The 24,030-nt window shown below is 38.1% G+C and overlaps 1 protein-coding gene across 4 annotated transcripts in view; it reads right to left on the bottom strand.

Annotated features, from left to right (window-relative positions):
* Positions 1-24,030, bottom strand: part of LOC149543619 (uncharacterized) — a 56,109-nt gene that overhangs the window by 5,293 nt on the left and 26,786 nt on the right. For 2 of the 4 annotated variants that reach the window (XM_089798410.1, XM_089798412.1), the window contains exon 2: positions 7,148-7,275. In XM_089798410.1, coding sequence (XP_089654536.1) covers positions 7,148-7,249 — 102 coding nt within the window. In that variant the 5' untranslated portion in view covers positions 7,250-7,275. Of the gene's footprint in view, positions 1-3,609; positions 4,211-7,147; positions 7,276-24,030 lie in introns of all 4 variants that reach the window. The other 2 variants (XM_089798413.1, XM_089798411.1) reach the window with 2 other exon arrangements.

Raw genomic sequence — 24,030 nt, 5'->3', positions numbered from 1 at the left:
GCACACAAAGCAATCTCAAATATATATAGAACTCGAAGGTTTCTCTAATTTCTAAATACAAGACTCTTCATGTTTCCAAACGCATGACACATCTCTCTAAATAGTGTTATCTCATTTATAATCATAAATACATTCTCCAGTTGTTGCCACAATATTATCTCTATTTCAACATATGGAAAAATCGAAGATAAAGATCTTTAGTATGGTACGCACACATAGTTGCAACAAAAAATGTCGATGATAATTCTCATCACATGGATTCTCATTAAAAGATGTTATCCTAGCATAACATATTCGCCATATAAGCACATATATCGGTGATTAGACTTATATCCAGTGGGGTATGTGAGTCTATGTCACACTGGCATGATAGCCATTTATACGAAGTTCTACCTACAAAAGGAATGTCAAAATGTCATTTATACTAGGGTTAACTTAAGATGAGTAAAGCCAGCAAAAGGAGTGTTAGAATATAATAATAATAAATCTAAGTATAATATTCTACCCTCTATCCTAAATCCAACTTTAAAGACATCTCTAGATCAGGTTTCCTAACCCTTGTTATTCGACCGTCTTTTCTAGAGTGCACCCCTCAAGGTTCACATATGCATATGCTGACATCATCAGAATATTCTAGCCATTACATGATTCTCATCTAGCCATTTATACAGGGTTATATTGACCTCTTGCACTGGCATGATAGCCATTTATACAAGGGTAATACTAACCTCTCGCACTAGCACTATGAGGTACCATTCTACTCTAGCCATTTATATGGGGTTGCACAAATTCGTCGCACTAGCACGATAGCCATTTATACGAGGATTATACCAACCTTTCGCATTGGCACGACAGCCATTTATACGAGGATTCTACTAACCTCCCGCACTAGCACTATGAGGTCTCATTATCCCATACTAGCCATTTATATAAGGACGATCCCAATCCCTATACTGGCACTAAGCCATTTATTTAGGGTTAAGCACCATCCCTACATTGGCACTATAGAGGCTTGATCAAATACTTCTCCCATAAAGACCTACATTGATCTCTTCTCTTATAATATATTAATTAGCTTTTCATAATATCAAATTTTTAAATATCATTTCTTTAGGTTGATATAAATTTTAAATCTTAATAATATCAAAACATTAAATAACATTTTTGTAAAATTGTCATTTATAGAAGCATTTATATTCATACATACATAATATCACTTTACCATTACAAATACCTACAACTACCAAATAATATGTTTTCAATATTCCACATCATATTTCCTAATTAATTATCTTATTCCCTAATTTTTTCAATACTAAATTATAGTCCAAGACTATTTAAGTTAATATATAAATATAGTGGGATTACTAAATTTTAGGAACATACCTTGAAAAGTTCCTTATTTTGGTGTTAACCACATTAATCCCTTCCATGGCCCACTCACCCTACAATTTCGATTTTTCCAACTTTCTATTAATTCTCCTACTTCCTTGGATGTATATTCTTCCTTCTTTACTTAGTCCATGCTCTCACTTCGTATTTTTCGGTGTGTGTTGTTCTCGAAATTCACATGACCCACTTTAATAGGATGAGTTTGCACCTTGCAAGTAAGTCTTCATACATATGTGGTGGTTTATTCTTTGTTTTTGTTCGTTATCCTTTTTATTCATATGTCCCTCCCCACTCATTATATGAGTGGGTCCCATGTGACGTGACCCTTCCATGGATCTTTCCATAATTTAAGCTCCTGCTTATTTTGGCAGTGATTTAATACTTTCTTTTTATTATATATTTACTATTATTTAATATTCATTTCAATCATTTATGTTTGTTACTAATGATTTACGCAATATTTATTTTTGATATTTATTTTTGTATTTATTATTAATTAGTAATCAGTAAAAGGTCTCTGCTTAGCCCAGCATCAGTCCCCTGCGTAAATGAAATGAATAGGGCCTACTTATTGTTATAATATTCAAATCCCTAGGAATTTGTCAATATAAAAGAATCTTTCTTCATATTCCATTATTGAATATTCTTCTTCTGTTGATAGGATCGACAATATAACTATATTCAATTAATTTACTTCTATTATTGACCCCATTATTTGGCATCTATCGAATATGTAATAGATAGTTTATTCATTTATTGTTCTATATATTCAACATCAACTATCTCATTAATAATTAACATTTTTCATTCTATCATCTTAACTGTTTGTCATTGTGATTTTATTATGTTACTACTATTTATTTGTCTTTGAAGTTTAATTTTGTTATTATCATTGTTATGTATTATTGAATCTTATTCCTGAGAGGGGTTATCACAAAATTAAAGTCATGGAGTCACACGAATGACTTCCACCATGCCTACTCGCAAAGGGTGGTCCACCATACCTACTTGTAGAGGGTGGAATGAGGGATTTCACCTCAAACTTCTCCCTGAGAAGAATGCATTTCCACCATGCCTCATCGCAGAGGGTGAAACGAGGGCTTTCACCTTAGACTTCTTCCTAAGAAGAACGCATTTCCACCATGCCTCATCGCAAAGGGTGGATCCATCATACCTACTGCAAAGGGTGGAACAAGGGATTTCACCTTGAACTTCTCTCATAGAGAAGAACTCATTAACAAGGGATTGCACCTCGAACTTCTCTCATAGAGGAGAACAGATTAAAAAGGGATTACACCTCGAACTTCTCTCATAGGGAAGAATTCATTAACAACATGCATAGGAATGACTGAAATTCTCTCTCAACAGAGACTCTGTTTCAGCAGGGACAACTCTGATCATCACAATAAGAGAGCTGATGTAACCTCCCTCTGAAGTTGAAACATCTCCTTCTAAATATGTATCATCAAGGTAACATCCTCTATCTCATTGCTTCTTGTTGCACCCTGCAACCAAGAGAGATTAAAATTATATAAACAACCTATCATGCAGAAATACAAAGATCAATGCCAAAAGCATAAAACTATTCTTAGTGATATAACAACAAAAGATATAATCATAAAATGCTTCTCTTTGCAGTGAGCTCTACGAAAGGAAACTGCTGCCTTATATTTGAAGTACGACTAATCAATTTCTTGCACAAGTTGATATTCCTAAAATTTAACATCATGATCTGCACTTCCAGTTATAGACACAGACCCATCTGCCATTTGCACAAGAGACCAAATGGATTCTGGGTGAGATTTTATAATGTTGGAGCATTCACCAACTCCAATATTTCTATTGATCCATCTTTTGTACCAACAACTGCATAACGATTCTCAGGGACAAAAGGGCTGCAAAGTCCATAACCTGCTTCCATTGTACGCAGGCAGGAACAAGTGCTTGGGTTCCAAATTTTCACTGAATTATGATTAGTTGACATAAGTAATGAGTTGTCAGACCTCAATGTAAGACTCCTAATGTCAGTTCCAAGCCCGTGTATTTGTACTGATGACTCCTCACCAACCTCAAACTTCCAATTCAATGTTGTGAAGAAATACTGCTATGGTAGCTTTAAGCCCTTTCATTAGTGGTAGGGGAAAAAAAAAATCAAAACAATTTTATGTTTTGCTTGTAGAATATGAAAAAACTGGAAAAAATCAGAAGCAGACATACCACCAAGATCATTTTCTACATTCTCCACGGGCTCAGTGCCTTCATTGTTAGCTACGTCTGTACCAACTTTCTTCAGAACCTTTCTTCAATGCCTGTTTTTTAGTTTTTACTCAAAACACGAAATTTTTCAACCACCTTCCAACTACTTTGTTTCAGAATGTGATTTTCATCATTCTCTAGATTAGCATCCTTAGTTCCATTGGCAACACTCTCCGATTTAAGCATTTCTTGATGAATTTATCATGCATTTCTTGATCAACTGAGCCAGTGACAAGGAAGCGCACCTCAGGGTCCATGCAAATAGACAAATTTGCAGCATAACTTTATTGCAAGGATGAGCTTTCCAGACTTTAAGCATTTCTTGATGAATTTATCATGCATTTCTTGATCAACTGAGCCAGTGACAAGGAAGCGAACCTCAGGGTCCATGCAAATAGACAAATTTACGGCATAAATTTATTGCAAGGATGAGCTTTCCAGACTCGGATGATGATAAGTTTATGCAAGAACCACTTGAATTCTTCGAAACGCAAAATTTGGAGTTGTGCAAGAACCACTTGAATTCTTCGAAACGCATAATTTGGAGTTGGAATCAACATCGCTGTACCAAAATTAAAATGACACAATATAAGTGGTGTCACTAATGAGAGGTAAGAAGAACGACACCACTGAAAAAAATAATGATACGAGTGAAAGACATGGCAGACATAACAGAGACCACAGGCCACAATGCCATGTCATTGGCTGAAAAAGAAAATGTATATGAAAAGATTGAGATAGCATTGGTTGTTAATACACAGAGATAACCTTTCTGACATTACAGGACTCGACTTATGCCAACAATCCCACGCATGATACCAACACCGTAGAGAGTAATAAAAAATTAATTAAACATGATGTCGATACAATTATAAAACAAAACAGCCAAAATCTGGAATGAAACCAACATGACATAAAAATGATGAATAACGGCATATGAAAGTAATGATAAAGTTTTTAATTAAATACAATTTCGCTGGGAGACAAACCACAAGGGAAATACAAAGAAGTGTAACTAGATACAAGCAAAGGCCCAAAAAACAACATTATACCAAAATACATCGACAAGACCAAAATAAAACATCGCCAAAATAAATGAAGACAATTTTGAATTTATTTAATGTAATCATCATCAGTAACATGATGTAACATAGGAAAGGTAATATGACAAGGCGCCAGCAACAAAGGTCTGATGTCAAGAATAAAGATGTGAACATGGTTCCAGGCAAGCACACAAATGAGATGTAGGAACATAGACATATACAGTATATGTAGAAACAGTAGATATAGAAAGGAGAAACAACTCCTGATCAATTGCAAACAGAATCAATATATATATATAACCAGACCCTCATTGCAGATAAGTCTAAGACGGATCAACATTCCCTCATGAGTTGTTATCAACTAGGCTCTAATACCATGTTAGAGATATGCCCAGAAATAATGATAACAACAATAAAACAAAAGTAGAAAAATAAGTACAAGAAACACAAGACATTTATCCTGGAAAAACCCTTCCACTTGAAGGGAAAACCAAACCACACCAAGAATAAATCTCTTTTATTGATAATAAAATGTTCAAGTACAATGCTTTCACTTGATACAAAATTGTGTATGCACACAAAACAATCTCAAGTTCATATAGAACTTGAAGGTCTCTTTAAGTTCCAAATACAAGATTCTTCATGTTTCCAAACACGACTCTTCACATGACACGTCTTTTAAAAGAATATTATCATAAATATATTCTCCAGCTGTTGACACAATATTATCTCTATCTCAACATATGGTAAAATCAGAGATAAAGATCTCCATCACAGCTACAATTTTCAACACACTTGACATTTGATCAGTGGTGAAAATTAATTAGAAAGATCAATGGACAAGAAAAAAATAGGATAGGGTGGAACCTTAAAGTATCACATGCATAGAAGGAATAAATACAATGTTTATTTTATTTATTTTTGGTAAGAAATTTAGAAATAAGTGTCAGGTTGTTAGCTAATCAAATAATTTCTGTTATTTGATTATACTAGATCCAAAATAAAAATTAGTTAAATAAATTTTGATGGAAAATAATGAATAAATTAAGTAACTAAAAATTATTTAATTATTCTAGATGAAACGAAAAAATATTAATTTTAGAAATGTAAAATTAAGAAAGTTGCTATGGATACCCATTGGAAAAACATCAGCTCAACAATGGCATAAAAACCAGAATGGGTTTGGCCTAGTTTATAGTAGGCATATTATAACACTTCACACATTTGGAATTAAGAGAGCCACATATCTCCTCAGAACCTGACATCACACAAACATTGTGTCTGAACAAACATAGAAAACAAAGAAAGCTCTGCCCAATTGCTGGTAGTCATGTCAAAACTCATAGCAGATATATCATAGCATTTTGTACATGTAGGATTATTAGAGTTATGACAGCTACAGGCCTCCTGATGCTATTACATGGAACAAACATAGTGTCCAGAAGCTTGAGTGGATTTGGCCTAACTCATATTAGGCATCACATCAACTTTGTGTCATGAAGAGAGTTACAGCCCCCCCCAGGAGGTGTGCAGTCACAAAAACATTGTGCTCAACAACATTAAAACAGAATAGTTTTGGCCTAGTTCACTGTGGATATACAAAAAGACCTTGAGTAACAAAGAGGAGTTACAGGCCTTATGGCAGTGTACAATCGCACAATATTATCCACTAACAACATTGAAAACAGCATGAACTTCTAATTGATAGCGAGTATATCACTAATTCTCATATTACTGAAATTATGGAAGTTGTAGCCTGGTGAGCACCAGAATATAAACATTGTATCTGGCGATAGCATTAAAACAATGTGAGTTTACCCTCATTCATAGTGTATATACTATTAAAAAAAATCATAATGCTGGAAACTCAGAAAATTAAAGAGATGTAACTTCTAATTGTGTATTCTATTGACTATATTTGATTCTCATACATTTGAAATGAGAATAGTAGTTTTTCTCATATATTTGATTCTTGCACAATTTAAATTTTGAATATATTGTTTTGATTCTCATACAAAGGTAAGAAGCAAACAAAATTAAAGGGGAAAAATATTGTTTTTAATGCCATGAAACATCCCCTGCCATTTGATGACGGTTTGTCATCCTGTGGACATCCCCTCGTCGTTTTGGAGACAGCTAGCAGTCCCCAAACAGAAACAGACGTTTCCTAGCATTTCAGAGGGTTAAGCAGGTATGGAGAACAGCAAGGGGATGTCCCCTCGGTGTCCCCCCATTCCCATAATGGCTAGGGGACGAGGATGCCAGGTTTTGGGGCCGGCTACGCATCCCCGTGATCTTTGGAAACAACATTTAAACATAAAATGCATTTATACTAGTGGGTTTGGCTTGACATTGTGTGCAATCCAATACTGATTTCAGATTTGTATATTAAAACTAATACTTTGAAACCTCAAATACTAAAAGATTAAAACCCAGAAAACAAAAGTAGTACGTACATTTGTCTTAAGTTGATTGATGATCTTAGCTCTGAAAGCATCGAAGGTGCCATCATTCATAAGAGATGAAAGAACATCTTGTGGTGTAACTGGAGACCCCATCAGGATCACCACCTGATTGCAGCCTTCTGCACAGAAAGAAAAATTAAAATTTGCAATAGGTTATCATTTTAACCTGGGAAAAAGGCTAAGGGAAAAAAAAGGGACATGTCCTAATGAGACTACGGAGTACAAAAATATTACTACTGGCACAATTTGATGACACTTGTTTTCGGTTTGATTCTGGTCTCCATAAGTTTGCAGGATACTTCCAATATTTAGTCAGAATTGATTATCATTCTTTGCAATTATGCCGTTATCTATGAAATGGGAAATAAACTTGAATCTAGTGTCTAACTTATGCTAAATATATAAGAGCTGCAGAGAAGCCAACTTCCTGTCGGAGACTACAAGAACGGATTAATTTCGGTTCTGTTTGAATTGTAGTAAAATGAAACGTCGTTATGTTTTTGCTTGAATTGTAATACCACGAGACAATATTTTTGAATTACAGTAGGAGGGGACATTTTTTTTTTGCAGTAAAGAAGAAATAATTTTTTTGAATTGTATAGGAGATATTGTACATAATACACATGTTAAAATCACTTTTCAAATGAAAGATTGATTTAGCACGACTATTCAACTTAATATTCTATGAAGAAACACAGCTCCCATCAAAATGCAGCAAATCAAGAGCCAATGTGTCCTCATAAAGGCTTTAAAATGTGATATCTTTTATTGGAAATGCACTTGTTTTCATGTCTCCTCAAAATATTTGAACACTTATTAGAGAAAGAAGGGAACCAGAATTTCCAAAAAGCAAACTAGCAACCATGCAAAAAGCTACCAGTCCTAATTCAAATAAACATGCTGCTGCTCTCAACGATTCCCTTCAACCAATCAGGATTGAAGATGAGGACCCTGCCTTACTGCACAATAGCCCTATTGATAGATGATAGTAGATACATCAAAACACTTAACACAGTTCCCCCTGAGCATCACCTAGATCCAGTGAGCGCTAAGTGTTCCATTTATTCTCACAAGAGATGGATTCATGTGTGAATCACTAATCATGAAACATGTGTCAATGAGTTTGACTCAAAAACTACACAGTTAAATCCCGATAGCAATATCACAGTAGTTCCCCTCAATAAGTAGGACATATTTTCCACAGCAAGTCAAATTATGATATTGCTATCAGAACTTAACCGTGTGTAGTTTTTTGAGTCGCACTCGGACTGGAGTAGTATTGGGATGGGTGACCTCCCGGGAAGTCCCAGTGCTTCACCTCTCTGAGCATCACCTAGATCCAATGACTGTTAAGTGTTCCATTCATTCTCATGGGAGATGGGTTCTCTAAACCACCACTCATGAAATATGAGTCAATGAGTTTGACTCAAAATACTACACAGTTAAATCTTGACAACAATATCATAATAGTTCCCTCGTTGAAGATTGTAGCTGCAATAGAGATCTTTATCTTTGTTATTATGAAATAGAAAAATGTTTGCTATGACCATTATGGTCATCTTCAGCTGAAAAAGACAGTTGTGATAATATTAAGATACTATTCTATAAAAAGACATGTCATACGTCGTGCGAAGAGGCATGCGTACGGTAATATGAAGTTTGAATATTTGGAAATATGAAGGGCCTTGCATTTGGGATTTGACAAAATCTTCATGTGTAAGATGAAGAGTCTAAATGCAATCCATTTATGTGATTGCTTGGTGTATTGTATGATCATTAACTGAAAGTTTTGTACTTGAACATTTCTTTATCAATAAAAGAGATATTTTGCTCGTGTGGCTGGGTTTTTCCCTTCAAGTGGAAGGGTTTTCCCAGGATAATTCCTCGTGTCTTTTGTACCTATTTTTGTTTTGCTTTATTGCTGATTATCCTAATTTCTGGTCAAAACTTAACATGGTATGAGAGCCTAGTTCTGCTAACAGTTGTAAAGAAGAATGTATTAGGTTATTTGTGTAACATTATCTGAGCTTATTGATTGTGATCTAAGTCAGGTCAGTGTTGTCTAAAAGTTCCTTCTATTTTGTTGAAGTCTGGGGCTGGAGTATCTCAGCTTCATATACATGCCATCTTGCACCTGCTAGACATTATGTTCATGTTTCTTTCGTGTTCTATTTTTCAACATATTCATATTGCATCATCGGGAGATGCAATATGTCAGGAATAATATTTCATTTTGACAGAAACTACACCAACAATTTGATGTTTTTAGTGTCCTTTATGGAGCCTGATGATTCACCCTTTGGAGGCTTCATTCGTATTATTGTGTGCAGGATTATGTGAAGGAAAAGAATGAATTAATTTTGAATATAATCTTCCGTGACATATGAGTCACTGTAAATGGAAAGAATGGGCTCTCCTTGCTGATGTCAGTCCTAAGATATTTGATAAGTTTTCTTCACCGTGGCAACACTACAGCTGTTAATTATTTCTGGACAGGTTGTGCTCTTCACTCACGGTCAGTTATCTTGAGTACATGAACGATATCTTGTAACTGACAATCACCTGTTGATATTGACAAAACCTCTTCACAATATTGGGCTCATGTTTAAGCTGGGTTATTCACAGGCCACACTTTTACGAGTATATATATATATATATATCTTCACAAAAATATTGGGCTCATGTTTAAGCTGGGTTATTCACAGGCCACACGTTTACAAGGATATAGATATAATAAAGGCTTAGTGTTTGCCGGAAGGTAGAAAGTCACCTTTATTATTTGTCACTGTCTAGTCATACAGCATCGTGTGATAGGATGGGTATGGGGATGGCATGTAATGCGAGTGGTATCCTGGCACTGTGTCCTGCCTGTTGCAGAGCTATGGTGACAAGTGCTGCAAAATAAAGGGCTAATCAGAATCAGGGAGGGTATTGTGAGCTGCATCAAATGCCTTGATGAGGTCGAGTTATTCATAAGTTGGTAGCATCGTTCAGGAGTGGCTTGGGAAACAGTCAACCAGGTGTTGTCGCAAACATCATTTATTGTAAGCTGTTTTTGCTTACTCGATGTCGAGGAGAAGTCTGTAACTGGCGATCTTATTTGTTTGTGGAATCATGTGTTCTCTCAGATGGTTCATCATTTTCTTTTGGCATTTATTTTTTAATTAATTTCAGTTTGTTCATATGCTGGATGAGCGATACGGTTTAGCACAGGCTACTCATCGATTAGCTGTTTTCTCTCAAACGGATCCTAAGCAACTATTGGAGGATGGAATCCGAAAAGAGCTCGCAGGAGAAATCGATGAGACACTGCTTACTGCCCTTGTATTTAATTCTACTATCTTAGAACAGTACCAGGTATTGACGTCTTCATATTGCCAGCTCATGCTTTCGTATCTGGTTTGTCAGATTTTTTATGCTCCTGTAGACAGCATATGTTATAGACCTCTTTGAATTCATGGAATGCGAAGTGGTTCTCTTGCAGGAGTTATGGTTTATGCAAAGAAACTCCTCCGTTGTTTTCTTTCCTCATCATATGTTCGTGGTTGCAGTTGTTTTGGACATGTTTGTATATTTTTCAGTGTGTACCAAATTAATCAATTTGTATAATTCAATTCGTCTACTTGCTATCTGAAACAAAAAAATAAGTCTTTGGTTTTCAACTTTTTGTTATCCGTGGCAGAGGCCAAATCCTCTACCATGCTCGGTTAAAAGGGGTAACTCTGTAAATTAATAAATTTGTCTTTATGCTCTCCTATGTTTTCTTTGATATGCATATTGACAAGAAAGAGCTCATGTTGTAGCAAACACGGGTTCACTAAAATTAAATTCCATCTGTGGGGTCTCCGGCTATTGTTTTACAGTCTTTCGACTTATTTTTTCTCTTGAAATAATATTCTGGTGGGTTGATTAAATTGTGCTCTGACTGGAGTTGACATTCTGTGGAATTAGTGTTAGCTTCATATATATATATATATATATTCGCTGACTTACCAGTTTTCAGTTTTACATTTATCTTTTGTGTAGCCTTTGTATTGACTGTTGCATTAGTATATGTCTTTTACACGGGTTCACTAAAATTAAATTTTCATCTGTGGGGTCTCTGGCTATTGTTTTACAGTCTTTTGACTTATTTTTTCTCTTGAAATAATATTCTGGTGGGTTGATTGAATTGTGCTCTGACTGGAGTTGAAATTCTGTGGAATTAGTGTTAGCTTCTTATATATATTCACTGACTTTCAACCAGTTTTCAGTTTTACATTATCTTTTGTGTAGCCTTTGTATTGACTGTTGCATTAGTATATGTCTTTTGTATTGTCAAAAGAGGACTCCATCTTGTGGAAAATAAGAAAGAACAGAATATAATGGACTGTCGACTGGCAACAACATAGAAATAAGAATTCTATCACTATATCTTGAATATTGAACTTATGTTACAACACTTGATTAGTGTTTTCTTTGAGAATTAATCTCTATATATCTCTTTATGATAGATTGATTTTACGAATTATTATTAATCTCTCCTCGTTGGAGGATGCATCAATGAAACGATGAGAGAATCATGAACATGAGGATGTTGCATGTAGAGACTAAATCAATGACTCAGAGGAAGTAGATTCAACTTCAGCGGGAGGTTATGTGACAAAGAGAGATGCCTAATCCTTTGCTAGCTTGTGAGAGAATGTAACTACTAAAGCTCACTATTTGGTCAAACAAGATTCAGCTATCTTATTGAGGTAAACAAAGCCATCCTTGTTGAGAGGAAGTCTCCATTGAGAGACAATCTCAGTCTTTCTTATACATGTTGGAAATCCATTCTTCTTTGGGATAAGTTTTGAGGTGAAAGACCTCGTTCCACCCTCTGCGAGTAGGTCTGGTGGACCACCCTTTATGAGTAGGCATGGTGGAAATGCATTCTTCTCTGGGAAAGGTTTGAGGTGAAAGCCCTCGTTCCACCCTCTACAAGTAGGTATGGTGGACCACCCTCTGCGAATAGGCATGGTGGAAATGCATTCTTCTCCAGGAGAGGTTTGAAGTGAAAGCCTTCATTCCACCCTCTGCGAGTAGGTATGGTGGATCACCCTCTACGAGTAGGCATGGTGAAGATCATGTGTGTGACTCCATGACTATAATTTATTATGAATTATGTTATGCTGAGATAATGTGTTATGTGATGTGAATTTATCATCTTTGGTTGCAGCTATATGTGCCTTCCTTACTAAAGATCTCTCACTTGGTTCCTTCAGAGTTGGATCCCACTGGCATAGGTACCAGACTAACCATCACATCAACAGAAAGGACTGTACTTGTCATTTATGTGCCTTGGTGGAGACAGACACAGAGATTCACTTCATCTTTCAATGTCCCATCTACTATGAGATTAGAGGGAGGTTTCACTATCTTTTACAAGATTGCAGGTCCTTGTTGGCCTCTTTTAGTTACATTGACCAGCATTGGCTAGCACTCTATCTTCGAGAGGCCATTCAGCTTCGAAAGCAGCTACTTTTTCCTCAACACCAGGCTTTGGATTATCGTATCACTGACTTCTATGCGCCCATTGTTTTCCCTCGTGGGATAACAAAGATTAGTTGTATACAGCAAGTAAAGTATTTAACACAAAATGTAAAGAGAACACAGTAGTATTATATTCATTGATCGGTTACCATACACAAAATGTATTCCATACAACCATGTCCGGATCAAAAGGAACAATGCATACATATAGTGTCTGAGAGGGTGCAAGGCGAACCATCGCATCTGCGTTAACTCCCTCAGGTAGACCAATTATCTAACTACCCAATTTCCGGACGACATCATCCCCCCAAAAGAAAGGGTCATCTTTTGACGACTTACAAAATTGGCGACAACTACTAAGTACACCAAAAACATAAACTAGGAGGGAGGAGGTTGCATCACTGAAGTGTCCAATATCCTTTGCAGCTCATAGACTTGGTCTGTGCGAATGCGTAAATTGTTTTGTCCTCGAACTGATCTCCACAGCTTCCTTCAGCAAAAGTGTCGCCTCCATAGCCCGTGCTTCCTTTTGTGCATAGGCTGTCCTACTCGTCATCACTTCGGCTCTGGCCTCCTCTAACTCCTTTTCGGCCCTTTCCTTATCCTATAAGAGCATTGCTTGCTCTGCTGCCCAATTTTCCTTCTGCTTAGCCAACTAATTAGCTAACTCCTCTCAAGACGTTGCCCTCTATAGACCTCTCAGCCACCACTAGTAAGTGACTTTGCCCTCTCTAGACCTCTCAGCCGCTACTATCTCCAACACACCCTCTAGAGTCTTAAGGTATGCCATCGTTCTCTCAATATCTAAACCGTAGTCTATCTTGTCCTCTTCTGCCTGCTCAACCTGTAGTGCGGCATCCACCTCCATTCCTCCTGTTGCAGCCATTTCCACATCTGGTGCGACCTCCTCATCACCTGGTGATTCCTCGGACCATGGAATCCCCATATCCTCCTGTTATGCTACAATCGTTGGTGTTCTTGCCAAGACATCTTCCCTTCTTGGAGATTGAATGGAGGGTCCTACTTTTGCAAGGGTGAGTCCGAACTACTGTCGTAAAAACGTGTTGGCACGGTCCATCACCTAGATGTCCACTACCTCTGGCTGAGCCATATGCATTGGTTTGGTCAATGAAGTGGAATGAACAGAACCACTGCCTCCGTACCAATCACCTCCAACTTGACATGTGGTTCAGGTGATGTACTCCCTTCTATCTCCAGAATGTACATTGCTTCACCCTCCTAATGCATATCTATTGCCCCTTTTGTTGGGACCCTATCAACCACAACTACGTCGGCCTCATCCTAAACTACTGGGGTTGTATCACCTTCCTATGGTACTAGTTGGCTCTCCTTCTCAAGGCCTTCCACCAAGGATGTCACTTCAATAATTTATGTCCCCATCTCTGTCTCCCCTACCATTGTAGGAACTATTTGTGTTGTCCCCATTGCTTTGGTCCCGAGAACTAAGTAAGCCCTCGTAGTCATCACTGATGGTGGCGTCATATCAATTGGTGCTCTCATCTCGTTGAATGGTAAAATGGAAGGCGTGGAAATGGTAGGCACTAAGTGTGTCGAAGCAAGTAACATAAGGGGTGTGAAAAATGGTCGAGGTGCCGACACTGCCTCCGTTTCACCGTTTGTGTCCTCCTCTGCCGAAGTAGTGCCCCCCTGCAAAGCACTCTCACTACTCTTCGCGGTATCCTCCCTTCTGTTGTCTGTGTCGCCATGGGTGTCTAACTCTTGACTCACCCTCTTCTATCCAGTCGTCATTCCACTGGTATCCAAATGTCCGCAGTAAAATATTAGAGGCTACCCTGGCACCAACTTTCCCTTGGGCGGTACCTCCAACATGTCGGTAGGAATCTGGTGGAGTGTAGCTTCCAAGAACAACCCGACGGCATAGTGAGGCATGTAGAAAGTATGATGTTGCAATGACATGAACTCGTACATTCTATTAGCCAACATAGGATGCCCAATCATACACCAATCCATTCGTGAGACCATAAAAACTATTTGCAACAAAGCAATGTCTAAGGCTCAACTTGCTCCCGCAATCGACTCTTCAACACATCAAGAATACAGCACCACAACTCTTCTCTAATGAACTCTCGTCGCATTCCTCTACTTCTTGTTCCCTTTACCACGGAGTCAAACTTTGTTGGAGTGAATTCTCAAGCAACCATCTTGATCCAATGCTATTTCTGTTCCTGTGAGAGCTTCTGATTCTTTATTTCTACTTTTTGTCCTCCTTGCCCTAGGATACCAAAAAATGTCGTGAAATTTGTGACGCTGAAAGAGACAGTGATAGGATGCTTCCTATATTAAAATGAGTAGCTCTTATTATGGCTGTTATATGCTTCAATCATCACTCTAATGATATGTTCAAAAGGACAAATAGAGAATACTAGCATCTGAATTGCCCAATGCACCTATACCCATTGCAATATCAGCTTTACCATGTCTGTATTAGGTGTTCCCCGCTACCATCGCCGGCATTCGAGCCCATTAAGCCCCTCAAACTGAACTTTCATGTGTGTAATTTACTCTTTTTGCGAAGCTTGTTGAACCTTGGGACAAACCTTCTTACTCCTGGAAGTTGCTTCTTGTATTTGGCCTACAACTCGAACACCTGAGGATAAAACTCTACCATTCTTGTCCATGCTCAAACTGTCAGCTTCCTATTGATCCTTCCAACGCCTTCTCTTATTTGTTGAATGCATATTATAACTGCTTCTTGTTTTGGCGTTATGCAAAAACATGGTTAGGGCTTGAGGCCACTGTCGCATTGTTTCTATGGTGTTGTGCAATGCAATACCTTTTCATCTACAATCTCCCCTTCGATCATAAGTTGTGTCTTCAATACTCCTATGCAACTCATTTCCTCTCCCTGGAGACTTTCGTCAAACTATAGTTGTGTCTCGGTGGCTCTCACCTTTTTCTATTTGATTTGTGTTTGCTTTGTTTCCACAAGAAGTCATTTCCCTTCATCGGGTCTTTTGTCTTTTCCTCGGTGCTTCTTTCCCTAGTAGCTTTTATTTAACTATGTTTTCGAAAAGCTCTCACCTTGCTATGACGTCAATCTGCAGGGACTTAAACTTATCTCTACTTGCCTTCCGCAGTTTTTCTCAATGTTTCTACGGCCTTCTATATGCGTTCCGTAGGGAAATGGAAGGTGTAAACTTCTCAAGGATGTCAAGGATTTCTCTCCCATCGAGCATCCATAACTTCATAGCCTTATTAGCTACAACTTCTCAAAGTTTATAGGGGCTTAGCCATTTCAAAATAAATTTGCCCGGCTTAATTTCATTTCGCCTATTAAACTTCAATACCAATTGACTGGGTGTAAACTTCATCTGTCGGAGGTGTTGTCGTGCCAGAGTTTCCTCTGTTGTTGTGCTACATCCATGGCCAACTGAGCGATTGCCCTTTTCTCGTCCAACTTGTTTAGGGCATCAAGTCTCTCCCTCAAACTCTCCATGTCACCAAGTTTGTTATCAATAGTTGTCCGCAGGCTAGGAGCCACGAATTCGGTAGGTGCCACTGCCTCTTGTTCGTAATGAGCTGGAAGGGTGTCTGCCCCATGCTCATCTTATAGGAAATACGGTAGGCCCACAACATCGAAGGTGATTTCTCTTCCATGTCTTCACTTTCAACTCTACAGGACTTAAAAATAACTCCCACCAAGATTTTATTAGTTGCTTCAGCCTAGTCGTTGGCCTGAGGATAGTATGGACTCGACAATGTATGGAAAATTTTGAATTAAATGGTTAGGAGCTTAATAACATGATTGACAGAATGACCATCCCTGTCACTCGTCAATTGAATTGAAATGTCATACCTTGATATAATCTGTTCATAAATGAATTTTGCAATGCTTAGTGCTGAATTGTCTGGCAATGCACGTGCTTTAACCCATTTTGTTAAGTACTCAATGGCCACTACACTATACCGACATCACCAGGCATGACTAGCTTTTAGAGCTCCGACAAAATCCAACCCCCATCTTTCAAATAGCCCCTGGACATGGGAAGGGTTGAGTGGCATAAAGTCCCACTGAAGAGGTTTTCCTGCTCATTGGCAAGTATCGCATGCGACAACCCATTCTCTTGCATCATTGTACAAAGTTGGCCACCATAAGCCTATTAATAGTACCTTCCTCGTTGTCATATCAGGACCCATATGTCCCCCTGTTGGTCCTTCGTGAGCTTCACTAAGCACACTTGGTACTTCCTCTTCCATCACGCATTACCTAAGCGCTTGGTCTTGACCCATTCTATATGACATATCATTAGAGTGATTCATTATTAGTTGGAAAGTCCTACTCCTGAGGACCAACTTCATTCCCCTAGAGGCATGTCCCGAGGAAACTGGGTTGTAGACAGATACTCCCCTATACTTGTATACCACATAGGGAGTACAGCAATACGAAACAGATGTGTCTGGGAAGTCATCATTTACTCCAATAGGTGGTTCGCCAGACGTAATACGTGATAGTTGGTCGGCGATCACATGACTATGTCTCAGTCATACGATAAACTTGAATGTGAACTCTTGAAGTAAGAGAAGCCATCAGCTTACCCTTCCCTGAATAATGGGTTTATTGACCAAGTACATGAGGGCCTAGTGGTCCACATAAAAAGTAAATGGCATCACCAATAAGTAGTGCCTGAATTTCTGGACAGAAAAAACCATTCCAAGGGCCTCCCGTTCTATAGTGTTGTAATTCTTCTCCACATTCGACAATAACCTACTTGCGAAATATATTGCATGATTTAGTCTATGCGCTCCTTCCAAAGTCAAGATGACCCCGATGACATAAATTTACACATCCACGTGCACATGAAATTCTTTATACCAATTAGGGAACACCAGAATAGGAGCACCTGGCAACCTTGACTTCAATTCCTCGTAGGCCTCCCCTTGTTCCTTCTCCCAAACGTACGGCTCCCCCTTCCTCGTGAGCCCGTCTAGCGGAAATGTAATTTGTGCAAAGTTCTTGATGAACTGGTGGTAGTATCCGATGTGACTGAGGAAAGATTTGATGCCAGTCACATTCGAAGGAGCCTCCATCTCGACTATTACCCACACTTTATTGGGATCTATTTTCAGTCATGCCTTGCATACTATGTGCCCAAGCAACTTCCCTTATGGCACCATAAACTGACAATTCTTTGGGTTAAGTGCCAAACAAGCTCGTCGACACCGTTCTATACTCTCCTAATGTAGCAATATGCTTGTCCTCCCCACTAAATATGGACCAGTAGTCCTAAAACGCTTTAAAGTTTCCCGTGGACATCTTGTCAAAGATGTGTAGAATGATGTGTTGAAAGGGTGTCGGTGCATTACAGAAGCCGAAGGGCATCCTATTGTATGCATATACACCATCCTCCACTACGAAGGTTGTTTTCAATTTGTCTTCCTCCGTAATGGATATTTGGTTATATTCGGAAAACCCATCCATAAACAAATAAATCTCATGGCCCACTGCTTCCTCTAGGATGTTGTCAGTGAACGAAATGGGAAACGGGTCCTTAATAGTTACTACATTAAGACATCAGAAATCCACACAAATGCGGATCTAATTTGCTTCCTTCTTTAAGGGGATCACAATGGGTGAAACCCACTCACTCATCTCCACCCAAAAGATAATACCTACCTCCAACATCTATTCAATTTCAGCTTCTACCCTTGCAGCATAATTCTTGTTCATCTTGTACGGCCTTTTCTACATAGGTTCGGCTCCAAGAACCAGGGGAATTCGGTGTACGCATAACTCCGGAGGTACACCCTTCAAATCTTTGTAAGTTTAGGCGAAGACGTCTTTGTACTCTATAAAGATTTTGAATGCCGTCGTCTTTAATACCAGATTCAAGTCATCCCCTGTCAGGATGACTTTTGGGTTATGCTCGTCTCTGAGGTTTATCTCCTTCAGCTTCGCCTCTTTGTATCGTATCAGTTCATCCTTGCAGAACTGATGGATAGGATTCTCCTCTACTCGTGCCTCGCCTTCCTTGTATTCTTTGTATTCCCGATGGAACTCAATTGGATCTTCCTCGATCTCGAGCACATTACATGATGGAGGGAATAGTTCGTAATCACTCATTTGTCAATGGAATAGGCCATCCATAGAATTTGTATCAACCTCCAACTCTAGTACCCCTTCGTCATTGGGCTCCATACTCCTTTTCCCTTTATCTCCTCAATCGTCAGAGTCCAAATCTGAGGAAGATGCCATTTACTCTCCTACCATTTGCATTTTGAAGTCCATCACAAAATTTCTTCCCCTCTTCTCAAATGACAAGGTATTTTTCTTCCAATTATGATTTGCCTTGGCCATCACCAGTCATCCTCTCCCAAGGATGGCACATCCCTTCCATTTGAGAGGGATTACTACGAAGTCCAATGTGAAGGGTTGTGTTTCGATTATTACTTGTTGCACCATTAACATTTCGAGGGGTTTGATGCCATGTTGGTTAGCCCCAGCCCCCAATAAGTTGATGGTTGGCAGCCAGAGCATCAGCTTACCCAAACTCTTCCAAGTCTCTTCAGGTAGGACATTTACCCCTGACCCACCATCAACAATTGTGTTCGTCAACATAGTGCCCAAGATGTCCATCACCACTACTGTCGTGTTTTGTCTGTTGTTGACAGTATCATAGGGTCTGTTGTGGAACTGCCAAAAACCTCTATCCGTCCCAATGTACTCATTGGGATGGTTAGGTTGTTGAACAAAGTTGCTTTTAGATGTGACATCGTTTCCAATAGGTCCCTGACCTTCACCGGTATCTCCAATTGCATCATCTGCTTCAAGATATTTTGTTCTACTATGGCTCGAGTAGAAGAACCAGAGGTACCATTTAGGTTCCTTCCCTGTACTTCCTTCTCAATCTCGACCTTCGCCTCGAGTACCCTTTGTTTCTCCATTCGAAGGTTAGAATATGTGGCCTTCTTTGCTTTGTTGACAGTAAGTATCATAGGGTCCGCTACAGAATCGCCACGAACCTCTATCCATCCCAATGTACTCATTGGGATGGTTGGGCTGTTAGACAAGGTTGCTTTTAAATGTGGCATCGTTTCCAATAGGTCCCTGACCTTCACCAATATCTCCAATTGCATCATCTGCCTCAAGATATTTTGTTCTGCTATGGCTCGAGTAGAAGAACCAGAGGTATCATTTAGGTCCCTTCGAACTTGTACTTCTTTCTCAATCTCGTCCTTTGCCTCAAGTACCCTTTTTTTCTCCGTACAAAGGTTAGGATATGTGGCCTTCTTTGCTTGTGCTTGTGTAATTGCCAAGATGTCTTCCTTTCTGTCTCTTGTTTCCACGTTGATGAGGTTGCACCCATGCTTCGGGCAATTGGCCTCCTCGTGGCCCCTCGATTCACACCACTTACACAACTTCTGTGGATTTTCCTCCTTGCAATCTCAGGCAAAGTGTCCCCACTAATTGCAATTTTTGCATTGTATCATTGACCTTCCCTTTGCATCATACTAGATCCAAGAGCGATTACTATTATTTCCTCTGCCTCCCTGTCCATTATTGATGTAGCCGCCTGATGATGCAGTATTATTATTATTCTATTGAACCCTTGCTCCAGATGTGGAAGGTTGTTCCTAGGTGAACAACACTTGTTGGTTTCTAACCGTCAAATTATAGGGGCATTCTTTGGTGGAATGTCTCACAATCTGACAGATGTCCAAAAAGATTTCTTCAGACAAGAATTTTTCGTTTGTCCGGCTTCCTTGCAGTCCATAGACCACACCTCATACTCCTCGGTTTTGCTTGATCCTCCTTTAGTTGCCTTAAGTCCCTTCATCATCGTCTGGAGATCTTTTGTAGGCATGCACTTTCTTACTTGACTCCTCACTACTTTCCTCCGAGGACTCACCATCCAACAACTTAATTTTCTTGGAAGTCTTACATTTTCTTTCCAGGTCCATTGCACAATTATATGCATTATCGTATGATGTCAGGGGTATGTTCATCTTCTTTCAAAGGGAAGTTTTTAGTCCTTTGACAAACCACCACTTCTTCAATTCATCAGCTGGGGCAAATTCCATTTTCTCCATTTGTTCCTTTAGTCGTCGCCCATGGGCTCTAATAGACTCATTCTTCCCCTGTTTTGTGTTGTAGATCTCGGCAAAGGATCTCGTTGTCATCTCTTAGTAGTTTGAATTCTGTTTGGAACTCTATCTTCAGTGCCTCCCATGTTATCAAACCAGTTTTATCTACGTCAAAATACCAATCAATGGCTCCTCCCCTTAATGTGGCAGGAAATTGTTTCATCCACTCATCCTGATCGGTGACACCATTAGTGGCCCATATGGTTTCGCAAGTTCGGCAATGGCGGACAGGATCCTCCTTTTCCTGGCCCGTGAACTTGGGCAATTTTTGTTTGCTCCCAACCATGATTGCTGATTGTACCACCCTCTGTACTACCGGTGGTGTTGCTGATTGCATCGGTGCATTAGACTACACACCTGCATTATGTTAAATTGTAGCTTCTGTCGGATTGAACTGTCTTAGAGTTAATCCTTTCTATGGTTATTGTTAATCATTAATTATACATACTCTAATAGATCTATATATATATATATATATATATATTGATTGTATGCTATATATATTATATATAATATATTATATGCTATATATTATATATAATATAGATATGTTATAATTAATAATGTTTTAATTAATGATTAATTAATACATATAGCCATAGAGACATGTCTCTTCACAAGACATGCCTCTTGAAGATATATTTATCTATCTTGGAAATCTGCAATTGAAACACATAGAATTACAACAATGTTATTACATTTGCAAAGATCCTAAATCTAACATGGTATCAGAGCCAGGTTGCAAATGTAGGATAGAGAGATGCATCTTCATCCACTGATTAATATAGATGATCCTTATTACATTAAAACTATGTTGTTTTTGGCTACGAACAAGACCCACTCATTGAATTCAGAGACTATATTTGATTGGGAAAATATTTTTGTAGTGTTTTTTATGGGCCTCGATTTCTCTTTGCCATCTAAAGATTGAAGTTGCTTTAACTATAGAAACAGTGCGCCGTAGTTGGAAAACACTGTCGAGGTAACTATGAACAGGCCTTTATTATTGGTCAGAGCAAATATATTGGAGGCGAAATAATGTTTGAGAAACTCAGCGGCAATAATCCAACTTAACGAAGGATGCAGCCTGAATAATTAATGGTGTGGTTGGCATCAAATATGCATTAAACCTGCTACCATAAGCATAGTCCTGGAACAAGTTGCGGAATCCTTCTAGTAGTACATAAACATCGAATGTAATGATTTTATTCATCGTGGGCATGCTGTGTTATGGAGTGAGGATTAGATAGATTGGTGCCATTACAAAGACAACCTATCTCAGGTTATACCAAACAGGTTTTGGTGTTACAGCATCCAAAGTTTTGACCCAGATTGAAGACCCAATCTAATGTATGATTCTTATGAGAGTGTATAATTGCACACTTATTCCAAAACAGTGCAATCAAGTAGACATCGAGCATAAAAATACCCTATGCTGGAAGTTCTAACGACTGCGCAAACATCACAGAAGGTATAGAAGGAATCACCGCAGGTTTGGAGAACGTAAATATCCTTACATAATATCACAGACAAAATGGGGAGTATTGTCATTAAAATGAGGACTTTAATATTCTATCAGTATCACAGATTTAGAAAGGCTCGAATCAGTAAACCATATCTTAATCAAAATATGGGAAAATATATTTAACAATAGCACAGTAGAAAACTACCATCGGCAGCTTCTACCTGTCACATTGACATCAACTAGCATAGGGTCAGAGATGAATATATGTGTGTCAACAATGGATTGTGAAGTTCACTACAGATATATTATATACTATGATAAAGAGAAGTTTCTTCTCAGGGTCTGAATATACCTCAAAGAAATTTATCAAAGCTTCCATATCTAATAATGTGAACATATCCATATATTATTATCAACTATTCATAATTCCCAAAGATTTTGAATTGGATGTATCTGCGATACCTGAAGATAGGAAGAGTAATAATAAAAAACTGAAACACCGTGAGAATATTGATGCAATTCTTATATGCTCCCTTTGCGACACAGAGGAAAAAGTAAGACAAAAGTCATAATGTTCAAACACAAGAAGATTGAAAAGAAATTGGTGCATATATAAAAGAAGAATAATTGAGGCGCATAATAATCAACATGGTGATCAGTGTATAGGGAATGAAGCGAGCCACAACAAGGCATGATGGTAAGAAAATGGAACCCATGAAATATGAAATACGGTTTGACTTCCACATTTACCATATGAAAAGAAAGGAAGATATATCTCCCTTCTATAATTAAAAGATCAAATACATTGTTGTAGTGTGAGCTTGGTAAAGATATTGGGCACAAGTCAATTAAAAATTATTTGAGTTTCAAATTAAGCTTCAAAGGTAAGACAAGTACCACCTAAACCATGTGAACAACATACAAGAAAAGGTATGACATATTTTTTGTTTAAAATTTAAAAAAAGAAAAGTGAGAATAGATAAAATTTAAAGGACCAATCAACTAGTATTGGTATAGTATGCTTTGAGACCAAACCACAAATACCAAGCAAGAGTAAGGTAAGGATTTGGACACCGACCTTGTAAGGTAAGTAATGGTATATTATTAAAGTTTTCTCTTTTTCACATTCTAATAAAATAGGTTACATAAGGTCGATATATCATTAATATATTTTTATCTAATAAAGAGATTTGATAAATTTGACATTATTAAATTAATAAGCATTTATCTATCTTGAGTATTCTACTTATCTAATCAACTATAGTCCCTCTCTTATTTTTATATAAACTATTTTGCCTTGATTTTTTTCCTCCAAGAATGTTCTTGCAAGAAAAAGAGGGAGATTAAGATTCACTGGGAGCCTAACATCTCATTTGAGACAACCTTGAAAGAGAGGGAGTAAACCACGATGTGTTGGATTCACAAATGATAGGAATACATAGACTGTAAGATATTCATTCATGTGGCACAACCATACTAAATCAAGATATTGGTATATTGTAGACAAGCTTGAGAAAATGGAAGGACGTGCTTGATTCTAATGTTAAGCTAAATGAATGTTTGAGCCTTAAATAATCAAAAGAGAAAGTTGGAAAGGAATTGTCATATTTAATTCAAAATTGTTCAAACAATATAAGAATGAGTGGAAATTTTACATTGAAGGGGGAATAAATAATAAACAATGTTTCATTCCCATCTTGAACCTTCTTCAGAGGAGAGAAGAGATATGAAGTAATGAACCATCTTTTGATTTGATGCATATGGATCTATG

The sequence above is a fragment of the Cupressus sempervirens genome, chromosome 8, assembly GCF_028749045.1.
Source record: "Cupressus sempervirens isolate cs-2001-9-10 chromosome 8, ASM2874904v1, whole genome shotgun sequence".
NCBI lineage: Eukaryota > Viridiplantae > Streptophyta > Pinopsida > Cupressales > Cupressaceae > Cupressus > Cupressus sempervirens.
The sequence above is the reverse complement of the archived record's forward strand: the minus strand, read 5'-3'. Positions and strand labels throughout refer to the sequence as shown.